Below are 17,670 nucleotides of genomic sequence, written 5' to 3'. Positions count from 1 at the left end.
ACAAACAGTATACTCTAACTACATCAAATCAAACACAAAACTTAATAGGTATATACATTCAGATTTTTTAAATGCATTAGGAAAGTTCAGGATGAAAGAACTCTAACTAACCAGACATACGTATGAAAAAAGGGTCTAATGGTTTTACTCAATAGGCTTACATTTGATGTGACAAATGGGTAATGGATTTTCTAAGATGGTAACATTAAGACCATGTAAATAGATGGGAAATGTCTAAATTAGCAATTATATGACAATGCACAAGTTGCAAGTGATAACCACTCTGTAGAAGGATCGGAAGACTAAGGATGCTTCATCTACCTCCAGAAGTTACTAGACAAGTGATAACTGCCTTCACGTATTTGACAAGAACTATAAATGTGAAATAGATTTTGGTTTAACCAAAATAAAAAATTCTTTAATAATTACAAGTCGCCCTTAAAAAAGCTCTCTACTTAAGAAAGTATTAAGCTCCCAAAACGGCTCATCATTTACTCAGAAAAGTTCTGGGAAAAAAAAGTATTTTGTAGAGACCTTCTGACCTGTGAATATGTGCCTGTTTAAGGGGAAGATGTACAAATTACACACACACACACACACACACACACACACGTACATGTTTACTTCACAAATAAAAACTGGAGGTAAGGAAAGTTATTAGGTTATGATATTTAAAAAACTGTCAGAGTGTGTTTTGGGGGAGTGGTGTTGAGGAAATAAGAAAACATCAGGAGCTGAGGGTTCCAGAGTTCAGAGACAAAGAAGACAGAAGAAAAGGTCTGATCGTGGAGTGGTGAAGGGAATCAACACTGAATACCGCAGTACAACCAAGACGTAAATTATAGCTCATGGACAACTGAATCCGAGGTAATGCTTCTCGAAGTCCCCAGGTAACACGAAGCTCCCCCAGGTCTGGCAGCCTCCAGAGCCATCTGACACCACTATCACTCGCTAAACTGCCAGCTTTCATTCAACATTTTCTGAATGTCTACTTTGTATCGTTTTCTTTCCTAAAAGCTGTTCTGCTTGTTGCTGTTTTTTTCTTTAGTGGTTCACTAAATGGTTGGCCATTTTGAACAAAGTCAGTGATGGCTTTTGATTGTTCAGGGCCCATAACATGTTTTTATGGGGGTAGGAGTTCCTCTTCAGTTTGCATTCATAAACAAAGTATTTTGCTACCTATGCAGGCAATCCCCATATGGTACTGTATCTACTGAAATTTCTAAGATCTCTTATATTTATAATTTTCTAAATTAAAAGATTTCCAAAATTTCTGAAAGTTATTAAAAACACCAAACCCAGTTTTTTGTCCATTTAATTACACAGCTTACTTTTATTTTGACAATGAAGATCAGTCTCAACTTTTTCTGAAAGACAGCTCCTATCTCATGGATTTAAGTCAAAGTCAGAAAAATTCCCAAAAAAAGACTAAAATTATCCATTTTCTGAAACATGATTTTAATTGACAAATTCTTCATAACCCAGCTATGAGCTTCAAGCTTAGAAAGTATCACTTCAGGCATTAAAACAATAATTTATTTTATTTCTTAATTTCCAGAAAAAATTCAGGAAATGAAATAGCTTTCTCGTTATTTTATGCTAAAACTAAATGAAACAGATATGGGTATAGTCATGGTGATGATTATGGTGGTAAACATTTCTAACCCAACAGACCAAGCAAGTACACAACTTTAAGAGTTCTTTCTCATTGTACTATTTACAAGCAAAGAGATGTTTGTCAAAGTTTGGGACTCTTTTACAAACAAATGTTTGTTTTTCAAACCAAGCATGTATATTCTGAAATTTAGCTATTTTAGCTATAGGAAATGTTTAGTTAAAAAAAATAAGACTATTTTGCTTTTTCCTCCTCCTTGCTACTTATTCATATACTAGGGAAAATTAAATACTTCTGTGCTTCCAATTCTCAAATGATGTCTCAATTTAAAAAGAATGAGTCCTAATAAGAACGCATCCTTTCCAGATCTACAAAAGAAAATACTCCTGTGGAGATTAGCATTTCAAAAAACCATGATGAATTCAAAGACTTAAATGCTCACCACCAGTCCACTAAGGGGCCTTAGTTTAAAAATCATTTAAAACATACACTTATTTAATAAGTGTTCATCTTTAGCCATGATTTATTCTGGCAGAATTTGGAAAAGATTGTGAAAGATGGTCTGGACAGAACCAATTCTCAATGTTGAGCCCGACTGTGAAGGAAGGCAGGAAGGAAAGAAGAAAAGGAGATAAGATGAATACATTCTCAAATTCAAAACAACAATTCTTATTTCACCATATCCTGAAACCTTATACTAACATCTTAGTGGGAAAAATTTTAATTAAAAATTACACATATTTGTAAAACACAGAATTTTAGTCATACTGTCTGGAAGTATTAAATGATTTTTAAAAGAGCTAGAATAACTCAGGAGTTGGGAAAAATGGATAATACTGGTCTTACAATATCAAAAATCTTTATCAGGTCAATATTTAACAGTACAATAGTTGTTAATCTACTCCAAAACTCAGACTATGCTTTCTGTTGAAATGTGCTGTTTAAGGGAGAGAGAAGAGAAAAATGAAGTATGATTCCGTAAAAATAAATGCCAGTTTGGAAATAAGCCCCAAGGTGGTAGACTGGTTACTGGCGAGGTAACTGGGAGGTAAATGATCACAGAGACTTCGAATAAACACTCAGCAGCCTGAGAGGAAGAGAGTTTTCTCCTTTGAAAAGGGAAAGTTGAGGCCTGTCGGGGATCCTGTGGGAGTGAGTACATATTCAGATCTAATTAAGACATCCCTCTCTAATTGTGAACCGTTACACGGAGAAAGAGGATTTTCTTGTTCGTCCAAAGAAAGGAAAAAACTGGACAGAGAAGTGAATACAAGGTATTAGAATAAGACTCATGGTGTTCAAGAATTAAAACCTGGAAATATGTTATGAAACAAAGGTTGCAAGGATGGATGTATTTATTTGGAGATTCTGAGACCTTTGCTTATTTTAGTAATAGGCCTCATTCCAATCAACTATCATTTAATATACAGGTGAGGTCTTTGGACTTTACACATAACAGTACTGACTACACTAAAATTCAAGATATGTCATACTTATCCAGGTCTGGGGAAGGCCACAGTTACATGAGGTAATGAATATTAATGGCTTAGAAGTAAAAAGAAACATACCTGGTAGCAAAGCTTACCCTAAGTTGGGGGTTGGAAGGGTACCTGCTAGGGCATACATATCTGTAATCCATATTTATAAGTTTTAATTAAAACTTATATTTCAACATAAGTGGAACAATGGTACGGAGCCCAGCATTCTGCTTAAGGCCAGTAAGAAAACTTCCTACTTGGTTGGACGAAGGTATAACCCTGGGCCTCTTTTTACCTTTAGCTGGATACTCAATTTACAGAGGTAATAAAGTCTTCTTACAAGTGCCAACATAGAAAATGACAATGTTTAAAAACATCCCAGTAATGTTCCAGATCACTACATTCTGCTCCGTAACACATGATTTCAGCATGAGAGACCGGTAACAGAGTGTAAATGTTAGCATCGTCCTCGAGATAAGATCTCAGCATATAAAGACACCGCACTAGGCTACAAAAGTTGATTGCAGTCAGCTTTCCTGCATTTCTTCTTGGAGATGGTGATGGTATTATCATCTTTAAATCCTTGTGGAGCTTTCTCTCTGTTTCATTATGCTGAGAACAACCACCTCCTTGATTGGAACCATTATCAGCAGATATGCTATTGTTTTACATGGTGTAGCATATAGTTCTTCAAGATGCGTCTGAGACGACAGCGTTCGTGTGAGTACAGTACATCTTGGTGCCATTACTGTACGATTTTTTTTTCATTCTGTCATATTAGAGATGTCACCAGTCTAGTGATCATTCATGCTGGTCCTTAAATGCTCTTTGGCACTGCAGAAAAATCCTGGGTAAATTTAATTCCACCTCTGTTTTACTCTTTATTTTAGTTCTGACATGGGTAATTACTTTAAGTCTACATTGAGAGTACCTGCAAGGTTACACCCCCCCTCCACTCCCACTGAAGTTCCTCCAAGATCACTGGGTCACATTTAATACAGGTTTCCCCAACTTACAGGATCTGTGATAACAGTTGTCAATAGATGGACACTTTGAAAGCCTTCACGATTTGCACTGACATTCACAGTTGAAAGCCCCTGACTGGTAAGTACTACTATAATAACCAAACTGTAAGACACAACAACGTTTAAAGAAGAGATATATTCTGAATCATGAAGTTTTTTTCTCCTTGAGTTACAGGAAAGCAAATTCAGATGGTGAGGGCTAAGAGAACTTTAAACTGTTTTTAGAATGTGATTATGGGCAAATCACAATCTTTCTGAGGCTTGTTTATTACTATCATTATTACTACTTGGTCTTTAAAAGGTGGATTGTTAAAGAGTACATCACAGATTGCAAAACTATGAAATTTATTCTAATACAAAGTTTTCTTATTATCCTTTCCTTGGGTTTTCCCAAAGAGTGTGACATGGGATGGGTATGCTTAGTAGCAAGAGTGAACTCTGATTAGAAAAAGCTATGAAACAGCTGTTCATATAAAACATGGCCAGAGGTGAGAGGGGCACCCGCACTGTCATCTCACTGCATTTAAATATGGTATTTCTTTTAAAATAAATTTAGAAACAGACTATAAATGCATCGTTTATCCCAAACATATTAATTAATCAGAACATAGCAGGAATAAATATGAAATGCCACAGAAAAATGGCCTGAGACTTCTTCCTCTGCTGCATTCATCAAATGGAGGATTTAAATTAAAATACTAAGTATAAACCTACACACACACACACGTGCACACACTCATACTTTCAACTTCACGTCTGTAGAGAGAGCTATGCGTATGGTATACCTTTGCTAAGCAGACTTTGTCTTACATAATGCTAATCAAATGTCACAAAGACAGAAAGACTATTATTGCCATTTGAAAATTATTCAGACAGTTGCTTCAAACCTTTTTACCTACTCAGGAAAACATGTATCCTAAAGCTCTTTTACCTAACAGCCCCTTGCCTTCCTCCTCCCTTTGAAAGGGCCGTCTATTAAAGTTGCTTCCCCCATAAACTTAAATAGTACTGTTGGGAAGTTATGGAATAGTTGTAGGCCTTTCAGTCTACAAGGTAAAACACCGAGTCTACTAGATGAGATGCACACAGCCCCAACAAGGAATGAACCAAAATTCTCACGACTGGAGTGTGTTATTTATTTTGCTATTTAACTGTAAGATAATTAATGAACCATTTAGACTAGACTACTGAATCATTCACTTTAAAGTAGTTAATTTTACGTTATGTGAATTTCACCTCAATATAACAAAAAAAAGTACTGGGTGCTTTAAAGGCTTTATAAATTTTATGGAAGGGAAAGAGCTTTTGTGGTGTTGCTTTTTGAAAGAGCATAATAAGTGGGCTTGAGTATCAAACACGAGCTGCAGCAAAAACACTGTTCTAAGCACGATACTTTCCTGGGTCAGTTTAGAGCTTCTAGGAACCCTTCAAATAATCGTAAAATGTTAAGTGGACTAAGAACAAAGTCGAGTCATTGGCTGCCTTAGGAAGCATGGTCGGAAGAACCTGGAGAGAATGGACTGGCTCTTTCAGTACAACTACTTCCAGCTGTTTCACGGAGCTTCTAGGTACTTCAGTTCAATTCTCAAGCAGCTTAGATTGCTTAGGCTTGTCTTCAGTTCTAGGTACCTAACAATTATAAACTAGATTTCTGTGTAACTCAAACCCAGGGTAGATGCTCTAAAACACTATGGAACAGAATGGATTCCCTTTGTGAATTCTGAATTCTGAAGAGTAATTCCTTGGAAAAAGTTCCTAAGGAAGCTGGTATTAAAACCTGGCATATCCAGTAATACACGGTTGCTAAGAATAATTAATATTCGTGGCAGCAGACCGCAGGGCAGAAAGACAATCTGAGCAGCAGCAGCTTCTCGGTCCATCAGCACGGCTTCACAAACAGTATTCTTGAGCAATGACTTGTCCTTTCAAGTATTATCACTTGTAAATGCCATAGTTGATACTTCAGCTGACGTATATGGAACAAGTCCAGTGAGTTTAAAAACATTTAATGTCAATAAATTGAGAGTGCTTCCAAAACTAGGCATATTTGCTATTGATTAATTAAGGAGAGAAAAATGTCACTTATCCATATCTCCATCCCTACTTCACTGTATCTTCGGCAATTTTCCCTAAAGGTCACATCCAAGTATACACGCTTTAAGAGTAGATTTAACTCAATAACTTGCAGGTTTTTTATATCTACTCACATAGCATATTCTCTTTAGGGGCAAACTGTCAAAATGTTTTTATAGCCGGTTATAATAAAGTTCTGAATTTTTCTTTTCTACTCTTCATCAATCTACTACTTAATTCCAACTTGCTATATAAATAAAGCAGAATGATCCAGTACCACCAAGTAAGAAGAGACACTTCCCTGTGTAAGTGGAAAGCGGTTCTTTTCAGTTTGTGAGCATGGGAGAAACTAGCTCACACTTGTAACATGGGCTCTTCAACTACCCCACATCATATACCACACCCACTGCCTCAAAACTTCCAGTGTGAAACAGGTCTGCTGTCTGTCACACTCACTGGGCTCACCTACACCTGTCCAGTCTCACCCCTGGCTCTTCCCAAGCCTTCCCCTGAATTCTGCTTCCATGCCTTGCTACCGCACTGAGGAAGGAATATTTATTCCATTGTGGGAAGCTTTCCTTTGGTCACCAACTTACAAAAAACCTGACCTAGGACTCACCAAGTGGTATCATGCTTTCTCAATTCTCTCATGCAGTCTGCATTCTTACTCTCAAGAAATGACTAGAGGAAAAGCGAGTAGATAAGAGATTACAGGGGTTACAAATTCTAGCCACCTTTCCAGAAGTACAATGTTAAACATTTATCTACCACCCTTTCCCTGGATTTCATTCACTATTCAACACTGAATGGTCATCACACTGACCACAGTTTCCTAATCTGTCAATCCTTTAACAACATTATGCCTGTTCTTTATCCTCACCAAAACCTATAGTCACTGAACTCCCTTCAACACACACACACACACACACACACACACACACCATTGTTCTTACTTTTCCTGACTACAAGAGTGTTTCAATGATGTCTCCTTTTTTATTTAAATTTTTATTATCTATCAATCATCTATTTTATTTATTTTTAAGTAGGCATCAGGCCAAATGTGGGGTTTCAACTCATGAAATCGAGGTCAAGAGTTGCATGCTCCACCAACTGAACCAGCCAGGCACCCCTCAATGTTGTCTTCTTGAATATCTTTGTATTCCTTTCTTCATCTTTTAACCAAACTCTCAATATTTGCTTTGTCTATTCTTGATGCTTTGTGCACAACCAGAGAAACCCAAAACCATACATATTTGGACTCCAAAAGTTTCAAATTTGATCCTTATCTTTATTCTGCAATTCTTGAATTTCTTTCTATTGCACTTCTAGGCTTATTCTTACAGATTTATTTGATCGCCTATCTTTACAGAATCCCATCTCTGCTCTGGACCCCCATTCTCACACACCGTGCATTCATAATTACTGATATGAGTCCTTTCTTCTATTCTAATTTTCTCTGATCTTGCATTCTTTCTGCTAGATTTTCTGCTTGTTCCTACAGAGAACAAGACCCTCCTTTCTAAAGCTAAACCCATAACCTAACCTCATCTCAGGAACTTCTCTCCTCCCAACACTACCAAAATCTGTAATCCTACTGATCAGCCTGCCTTCTCTTTAGCACTGTCCAAGTCTTCCTCTCAATTGGCCCTTTATGTTTTGCTTTTAAATACTTAAGTATCCACCGTATCTAAAAGTAATGCATTCTAATCCCTACCACCCATCTAGTAATTAAGTATCTTGTTTTTCTCCTTCCATTAGTTGCCAAATGTCTTAAGTAAGTTACCAATAATTTCTGTATCCATATCTGTAACATTTTCACACAGATCCTAGGAATCTGGCTTCCTTTATGAAAGTTACATTTTAAAGATCACCAGAGACCTAGACAAACCTAAAGGCCTTTTCTTAGGTTTCATGTTTTCTGGCTTCTAATTCATAATTTCTTCTCCATTCCTATTCCATTACTGTTCTAATCCAGACCATCTTATCTGCACTGGTCAGCAATGACATACTAGAACGTTTTCCTAATTTCAAGCAACACATCACCAAATTAATATTCTTAAAATGCTACAACTGAGTTACATCTTTACCAAAGAACCTATAGTTCTCTACCATTGACCATATCCACATCTGAGTAAACTATTCTTCCTAGTTTTCAAGACTTTTGAGCACTTTCTCCACCTCTCTGTACGACCTGTATACCTCAGGTGAGTTCATCTCCCTACTGTCCTTCTCTCCTAACCCCTATGGACCACTCTCATCTCTGCCCCTGGTTCTTTGTCCAATCTGTTCCCTTTATTGTATTTTACCCTCCATTATCTACATTTCAGCCATCCTTCAAAATTAAAAAGCCCCATACTTTTTTAGTGAAGGCTTTCCCTGAACCAGCTTACATTAACTTCTTTAGTTACCATTCTACTTTTGTATTAGCATAGTGTTTGATTAGTTCACTAAACATTTCAGGTGTAAATACCTGCATATACTGCCATTTACTCAGCACAAGGAGACAATGTAGCAGGTACTCATTCGGATGAAAAGGCTGAGTGAAACAAGACATACCACTAAGGGCAGAGGACTTGACACTGGAGAACTGATTTTGGTCCATATTTTATAGAAAAAAGACACATGTATCTTTGCTTTGGGCTGTCATCTCTTTATAAGATAGATAATCTTTTTAAAAAGTTACTGTGTTCAACTGTATGATATCCATCTCTTAAAGCTAATTAAGCAATTTGGGGGAACTTCAAGATCAAATAAATTAAGAAGTCTAAAACCTTGTAACTCAACAAGAGAAAACATCCCCCAGTTTTAATGTATGCATATATAACAGGATGGTCTTCATTTCTAAGATTTCTATGCACCTGCAATTCATTCCTTTTTCTTGGCTTTCTGAGGCAATGCCTCTGTGGGAGTAGCTCCCTATGGACCTATATTGCAGTAAAAGAGAGCTGTGGCAGTCCTGAAGGTATTTGGAACACAGTACAAATAGCGGCCATGCCAGTAAAAATGTGCACAGCCACAATGCATTCAAATGTTTTCTTTAAAAGAACATATATATAGAAAGCTCTACTTAACACCCAGGACACTAAGAGCTAGAGACATGAGCATACACACACAACTAAGATACTTAAATTAGAGTCAGGAAGGTATGTCTTCCCTAATGAGACTTTTTCCACTCCTTCCAAATTATCATCTATTTAAAAATCTCAGCTGTCGGCTCGCTCTCAGCATGGATCCACCACGCCGGATCCTCAAATTCTATGTCTTCAAGTGAAAGCAACGTGTGGAGCAATGAAACTGCTGATGAGCAATCTCTGGAACAAACTTGCGCACGGGAAATTCTGTTAAATTTTTTCTTTCCAACAAGATCCTCAAATTCTATGTCTTCAAGTGAAAGCAACGTGTGGAGCAATGAAACTGCTGATGAGCAATCTCTGGAAAAAACTTCCACACAGGAAATTCTGTTAAATTTCTTCTTTCCAACAACATGCATTCCACAGGAGAATCAGGTGGTGAAGCCTTGCAATGAGCAGAAAAATTATAAGAAGACTGAATGTTTGGCAAATAAATGCTGTTTTTCATCCTCCAAGATCAGTAACGTCAACTGTTTGGCCCCACTACAGGATAAGCCTACACAGACGTGCCGGATGTCTGTGCTTGGTGTGATCGCCACGATCATCCTGGGATGCCTGCCCATTTGTTGCTCCTCTTTTTGGTGGAGGAGCAAACGGGCCAATCCTTTACCAAAGAGAGTCAACAAAATTGTAAAGAATATGAAGAAACACAGAAAGAAAGAAAAGAAAGATGCTGAGACGATAGAGAAAACAGCAGAAGATGAGAAAAAATGAGGTGGTGAAAACCAGTAAGAGAACAAAGTGTTATTTTCCCACTGAGAAGAATACAAGCCATTCAGAGCAGAAGACACTGTCCCAGTCATCCAAACCTGTTGGAGCATTTCAGGACAAAACTTCGTTCTTATTTTTGTCGTGTTTACTTCCAAATATAAAATAAAGTTCTGTTTTTGTGCATCAAAAAAAAAAATAAAAAAATAAAAATCTCAGCTATCAATATTTAAAACCCCTTTGTTGCCACAGTCAGAGCGATGAATAATAAAATGAGTCTTGACTGCTGTGGCTGTTCTCATTGTTATATTAAGAGCTGACCCTATAGAAACAATTTGAAATAAAACTGTCACTAGACTGTTATCCTGGATGATAGGATCTGTGCTTAACTCAACCTTGTACCCCTCGAGACTTAACTCAGGTCACTACACAGAATAGGCACTCAAATATTTGATTAATACTTTGCTGAAATAAGGGGAGAATATATAAGAGCGCCACTTGGAAAAACAAAATCCAACAGTACAGTGAAAACGAAAATATTAATCAGAAAGGATTTTCTATTGGAATCTTTCAGAAAATAAAAAGAGGCACTGGGCGTTCATCACGACTTAACTCATTCACTCCAGGTCTCCATTGTGGTGGCACTAAAACCATCTCAAGGTAGCAGTTCTTAACTTTTCTTTGGAGAGTGGGGGGATGTCACCAAACCCTTTAACTTGTAATAACTATGGATTTTCTCTTCAGGAAAAAGTGGACAGCTGTACATACATACAAATTCATTCATAACTTTGCTAGCACATCCAAAGGGTTCTGAACTCTGGCTTTAAAAACTCCCAAATTAAGAAACAGACTACCTATTTTTTAAAAGTTAGGATGTAAACGCATAAAAAGCTTCCCTTGTGCATGGCACATCAATCATTAAGGAACGTAAGAAAAATTAATCTGAAGCTTTATAGAATTTTTCATTCTTCACCATCATTTATATGGCCTCGTCAATTTACTTGCTATATCAAGTGGCACTTTCTCCTGTGTTGTGTCATTTCTTCTGTGCTTTAACATAATTAATTACAACTTTATTTCAAGACTCATTTTAATGTTTTTTGGGTTGTTTTTTTTTTTTTAATTTTTGAGAGGCAGAGAGAAAGACAGTTTGAGCAGGGAAGGGTCAGAGAGAGGGGGAGACACAGAATCTGAAGACAGGCTCCAGGCTCTGAGCTATCTGTCAGCACAGTGTCCAACATGGGGCTCGAACCCACAAACTGTGAGATCATGACCTGAGCCGAAGCCAGACGCTCAACCGACTGAGCCATCCTGACCCGAAGACTTCATTTTAAAAAAGAAATATACTATATGGGATATTAAATAAGCAAAATGGTAAGGCATATTATTCTAGGTTTGCAAGGTCTTGAAATTACAAAGTTAAAGGATAATCTTCAGCTATTCAATCAGAAAACAAGTAAGTTGAAGCCTAAAGGCCCAGGAAGCATTTTCCAGATGTACGGTGTGTGTCAACGTGTAGGGGATGCAGAAGCAAGCTGGGAGGGAGTGCTGGGTCCTAGCAAGGCTGAACAAACTACTGGACACCTTTGGCCCTGGCTAGGAAGGAGAAAGGAGAGAGAAAGCGCCCACAGGAAAGAAGCGCTGTTTAACAGGTGTATCTCTCAACACAGAGAAGTAAAGTAAATGGGAGTGAATCATTTGTCTTTTTAAGAAGATCCAGGCAATGAAAGGCTTGCGCTGAGGGCTGGAGAAAGCTATACAGTAAGTAGTAAGTTTCATTACAGGAAGCCCAAGTTTGTTAACAAAGCCTAGGAATCTTAGCATCATAGGAGACAGTAAGTGGATGTCTTGACCTCTTACAGGAAATTAAACCATGCTAAATGGCTTCTAAGAAGTCTACAATATTTCATTTGTATTTTCTAAATTTCTTATAATGCTGCCCTAAAATCACACTGAAGAGAAATTAGAGATTGTCATTTATGCAGAATTTTACGGAAAAAAATTTAAATGGCTACATAATTAGCTGTTCCCAGACCGTCAGTTAACCAAATCAAGGGATAGCTAAAAACAGATTTTAGTTTACCTGCGATGCCTGAGGACAAAGCCATTCAATTTGCTGCATTATGCCTAATAAAAAAGAGTCAGACTTTATATGTAGAGGTACCCTTGAAAACCCCAACATGATATTAAGTATCACTTCCTAATAACATGTTTTTAAATTATTATTATTTTTTAAATAGGCTTCCTTTTTTGGTATTCATGTTACTTTTTAATATTTTTCAAAAAAGAAAGGAATATCTTTTATCACAACTGTTTTTTGAAAATGTCAAGAGGAGAGCTGACTTTCCCCTTTCTTCCCAGATACTTAATGTAGGCAGAATATAGTCATGTTTTCTATTTTGTCCACCGCTCAGGATTTAATTGTTTATTTTCCTTCATTATCTGCTTTAAAACTATTTTTAAAAATTGTGTATTATCCAAAAACATCACTTTGCATCATGTCCTAATAAAGTACTCCACTATCCCCTGAGACTAAACTTTCCGACAACAATTTACATAGCCTAACTTTAGAGGCTCCCCAGTCTCTTCTCCTCCACCTTAGTCTCATGCTGGCCGGGTACTTGTAATAGAGCTTTACTATCATATTTCAATTATTAAACAATGAAGTTTCAAAACAGATGTCTCACAGAACTACCATTTGTTCAGTAAAAATATCACACTACTATGGTTGCTTCTTACATACAATGTTTACCCCAAATTCAAGTTTCTGATAAATCAACTGTAAGTTGAAATTCTGTTTCTGAGGCATTTCCTGGTATACTAGGCAGTGCATTAGAATAGAGATATTGCATTTAGTCTATAATAATTATCTTTTAACCTTCTGTATATAATTAACAACCATTCAGAAAAAAAGTGCAAATGTGCAAATGAGAGACAACAAAACAGTTTCTAAACACGTAATGCATTAATATAGGATATAAATCCATACAACTAAAAATAAATGCTGACAACATCCTTCTGAGCATTAAGCGACACCACCAGTTTTATGTTGTATGTATTCTTTCTTCTCAAGTATTCAAAGAAATGCAATAGACATTATCTTCTTAAATTTTCAAATTTTTCATGAGGATATTAGGATATTTACCATTTTTTTCACAAGTCAGAAAACAAGGAACTACCATTATTTTTGCATAATTTCAATAATAGAGCCAAAATGAGAACAATTCTAGCTAATCTCATCTGGGATCTTAATTAGTACTACAAGTTTATTTGTGTGAGTTAAAAATAGTATCACTCATGAGAAACAATGCCAAAATCATTATGCTAATAAATTGGGTTAAAGGCCTAATGAAGAAATACTTCAGCAACTATGAGGTAACACACTAGTTGGAGGCATGAGGAACGTTTATATCGGCTCTCTTGGGTGTGTACATTAAATGCGAAATCAGAAAGGAAGCATGCACAAATCCGGTTGCCCATGCAAGCAGCCCAGAGTCTAATCCTCTCCTCTCAGCTCTGCTGTCAGGCCACAGTAGTGTGGAGACTTGTAGGCTGCTGTCCTTGTTGTAATGAATGGGAAGAGGCTGACAGTGGCATGGTCGAAACCTTCACCTCTTCTTCCCCTGTGGAAAAGTCAGTCATGGTCTAGTTATGGGTGACTAGATTTGTTAACAGTCCCTTTAAAAATGATTTCAATATTTGGAATACTATTACATATATAAAATACATGCTTAATGGCTGGAATCTGGGTGTGAAACAGACATGAATTTCAAAATATAAACTTATCAAGTACCTAGAAAGTAGTTACACTATAAACACACCCTTCAATTTAATACTATGTCAGATATAAGAACAAATATTATAGATTTAGGATTATAAATAGACAAAAAGGAAAAAAAAGAGAAAGAGACCAGGAAAGCCATTCTTTTCCAAGCCAATTGGACCCCTTTTAAATTCAGATACTCCTCTAACAGTAATAGTATTTTGTGAAAAAAAATTAAAAATAAATTCACAGATGTGAAAACATGATTTTTAAAAGGAAAAATGACAAATCGATGTTTTAGAGGCAGAAATTATGTTTCTAAAAAGGAAATAAAAAGATACAAATATTAACTAAGCAAATTACCATACAGTATCTGAAAATTCAATGCGTACTTCTGAAGTCATGAGAAAATAGTGAAATGCTAATAACATAATGATCCAATTGACTGAAAGCAAAGATGACTACTTCTAGGTCAGAGAACTATACATGAAATGAGATCAGTTCTCCTAATTATAATTGATAATTATTGTACAAGTGACTTTGTTTTACACATGACTCAAAATTCAATCAAGTCACTGTTAAAATAGCTAATTCAATAACCAAATGTAATGAAAAATGTCCTCTCACAAAAACTGAATGCACAAAAACATGAAAAAATCCAATCCTAAACATTTTCAAATATTTTTCTAAGTATATCTTAAAAAATAACAATGCTTACAGACTGAGACTTACTATGATTTGTTTTCCAAATAATTTTTAGCATAATGGATAAAAAACATCTTGGCAGAGTGTTCTTTGAAAAACAAATCTGCAAAATTACATTTCAAAATACTTAACTGACAGATTTAACAGACAACACGGAGAAAAAGACTTCTGGCCTTAAGAACAAGTTATTTCATAATTTTTCAGTAAATTGGCAATGATTCTATAAACTCCAAATATACAGCAAGGAGGCTGTGTAAAGCAAATTTTAGACTATGGGAGTTCTTGGTGAGAACATGTTACTGATAAGGACTAAGCAAGAGACTAATGTTTATCAAGTTGATAAACTTCATTCTACTTTGTAACTACAGGACACATCCCAGAGCTGGCCAACTGTCTCACGAATAGATACTGCTGATGAAAGGGGACCTGCAAGTGTGTGAGAGCATAAATCAATTACTATGGGAAGAAAGCCAAATTAAAAGTACGTGCTAGTGATCTTCACTTGTGAGGGCAAACATCTATGTTGTAGTGGCAAAACATTTCAGTTTGAATGTGGGATCTGGGCACTTATCCTAATTTTACTACTAACTGAATGTTTGACTTTAACAAATTATTTAACCTTTCTGGAACACAGCCTTGCTATTTCTAAAATGAAGGAGTTGAACAAGGTAAGTCACTTTTTAGGACAAGAAAAGTCCTTCCTTAAACAAAAGCACATAGCCTCAATAATAAAGATCTGAATGGACTTACTATACCTGCCCACTAACCAGTTTTCCCCAAAGAATATTTATTTCAAAAGTCCTTCTAAGCTGGATGTACAACCAAGAAAACGCTGCTAAAAAGATTTTACCTAAGTAAGAAAATAACTAAATTTCAACAATAAAAAAGTGTTTTCATTTAGGCAAAAGAAATGGAAGTTGCATTTCTGTCAAATCTCTGGCAACTGTCTTTCCCACGATAGGTTTCAGATATATAAATTTTAATAGTTTAATTGAAACAAACCAAAACTAAACACTTAAATACAAATATATAATACATATAGACATGGCATCTGTAGGATATATAGGTGACTAACACCTGACTGTTTGCTTGTAAAGGTCAGGAACCCTGTTTGGCTCTAGGAATCTAAAGAATAAATAAACATACGTGCCTTTTCCAGTGTTGAATATTGTCCAAGCAGATCTTAAATGGCAGGTATTGTAGAAACAGTATGTACTCTCTTTTATGAAGCACTTAACCAATATATACCCTGATAAGATACCATGACATTCACTGCAGGAAACAAAGTTGAACCTATTTCAACAGTTCAACTCAAGTACGACTGAGTTACAATTAGGGGTGGGGAAGGCAGATGCTACCTAGGTGTTAAGTTGCTTCAAATTACACAGTTAAAATGTATATAGTGTTCCAGAATTTTACTTTCTGTCATCTCTAATCCCAGATCATCTGGCTACAGTTATAAAACTTTTCTGTTTGAGGTTTAAAACCTTTAGCTTCCTGAGATATTTGCCAAATATTTATATGAATGAGAGTATTCTGTGTAACTCCTGATAACAATTTTAAATGTTTTGGTGCATTTAAACTAAAAGTTCTCTTGTCATCAGAGGCTTGAAAGTAGTATAATAAATAAGCTTAATCATAAGTCACCATTTAAATAAAAAACAAGTTTGCAGAGTCAAAAATGGAAAACCTGAAATAAGCAGCTCTAACAACCTCCCACAAAATACGACAATGAGTCAGGACGTACAAGGTGGTGACTTCATTCTTAGAATTTCTGGGGAAAAAAAGTATTTTATGTTCTACAGTTGAGTATATGTTAAAAGGAAAACCCAATTAGACATGACCATAATGTAATGCCATGGTTTCCCCCCCCACAAATATCTAGTTTAGATGAAGATTTTAAATGATTAACATGAGGACAACTACACTCACAAATCCATAATTATTCCTTACTACTGTGGCATTTTCACAATATATATATGGGTTTGAAATATCTGGGTTAAAACTGCTATTTTTGTGCTGATGGACAATATGATAACTGTGAAATCAGAAGAACAGATAACTTACTGAAGATGGTCATGTAATAAGTCAAATAAAAGTACACAATGAAGACAGCTAAGAACTAGAGCCCCACAAAGGCACCCTTCTTCCTGTGGTATCAAGTGCAGACTGTTCCCTTGCTGTCAGAGTTCTCCATGTTCTCATCCATTCTATTTATCCAATACATGAAGCATGTCCCTTTAGTTACTGAAGGCAGTTCTGCTGCTTCTTAATGAAATTACACACAATTCCTGCCTCTACGCCTTTACTAAGTCCCATCAGTATAGAAGGTCCTTCTCTTTTCCCCACTAGCCCAAATCCAAGATACTGTAGTACAGATCAGCTCCTATTTCTTCAATGAAGCCTCCCCAATAATTAAAGGCTCAGCTGAGGTCTCTCAGATTCCAGTATCATACAGTCACCACTCTCATACATAATATTAATTTTATTTTTTCAACTATACTGCAAAATACCTGGAAATAGTATCCATATTTTATACTCCTTTTGTATTACCCACACGGCCTAGTTCTTTGCTGGACAAACAGAATCCCAAATATTCATTATAACTGATTTAATGTTTTATTTTTAAATGTTGAGGATATTTAGGGGAACTTAACTTAATGTTATAAGCAGTGATAAGATACACTACTGGTCATTAAAATGCCACATTCCTAAATGATTGAAGCAAAACAAAACAAAATTACACTCTTAAGATGCTGTCTTGAATGGAAGGGAAAAAGCACTATCAGGAACTGAATACTTAAGTGTTTCACAAGTGAATATCATGTAGAAGGAGAGGATGGGAAAACGCCACTTGGAATTACCTACTAACTACCATAATCAAATGAACAAATATCATGAGTTCCACCAATATACAAACCACTACACTGGTGCTCTATCATGCTCATGCTCATGTAAATTAACTTCATTGAGTCAACTGTTAAATTCACTGTATCAAAAGCCACAAACCATATTGCCTCAACCCATTTACTTGTCTTGAAAACAAAATGAAATGTGGTTGGTCACAAAGGGAACAGAGCCAAAGAAGTCTGATGGGTCTCTTCAAAGTTACCTATCAACCTTGCTAAACACAAGTGAGCACACGGCTGGCTGGGAATGGCACATTATTACG

The 17,670-nt window shown here is 36.2% G+C and overlaps 2 protein-coding genes across 7 annotated transcripts in view; one reads left to right on the top strand and one right to left on the bottom strand.

Annotated features, from left to right (window-relative positions):
- CNOT4 (CCR4-NOT transcription complex subunit 4) overlaps positions 1-17,670 on the bottom strand; it is a 138,267-nt gene that overhangs the window by 14,729 nt on the left and 105,868 nt on the right. For 2 of the 6 annotated variants that reach the window (XM_029922984.1, XM_029922989.1), the window contains exon 11: positions 11,329-13,653. The exons of the other annotated variants lie outside the window; for them this stretch is intronic. In XM_029922984.1, coding sequence (XP_029778844.1) covers positions 13,553-13,653 — 101 coding nt within the window. In that variant the 3' untranslated portion in view covers positions 11,329-13,552. Of the gene's footprint in view, positions 1-11,328; positions 13,654-17,670 lie in introns of those variants that run through there. 6 annotated transcript variants of the gene reach the window in all.
- Positions 9,569-10,070, top strand: FMR1NB (FMR1 neighbor). The gene has a single exon (XM_029953868.1). The coding sequence runs from the start codon at positions 9,569-9,571 to the stop codon at positions 10,034-10,036; it is 468 nt and encodes a 155-aa protein (XP_029809728.1). The 3' UTR covers positions 10,037-10,070.

This window comes from Suricata suricatta, chromosome 2 (genome assembly GCF_006229205.1).
Source record: "Suricata suricatta isolate VVHF042 chromosome 2, meerkat_22Aug2017_6uvM2_HiC, whole genome shotgun sequence".
NCBI classification, from domain to species: Eukaryota; Metazoa; Chordata; class Mammalia; order Carnivora; family Herpestidae; genus Suricata; species Suricata suricatta.
Note: the sequence above shows the minus strand (reverse complement) of the source record. Positions and strands in the feature narration are given on the sequence as shown.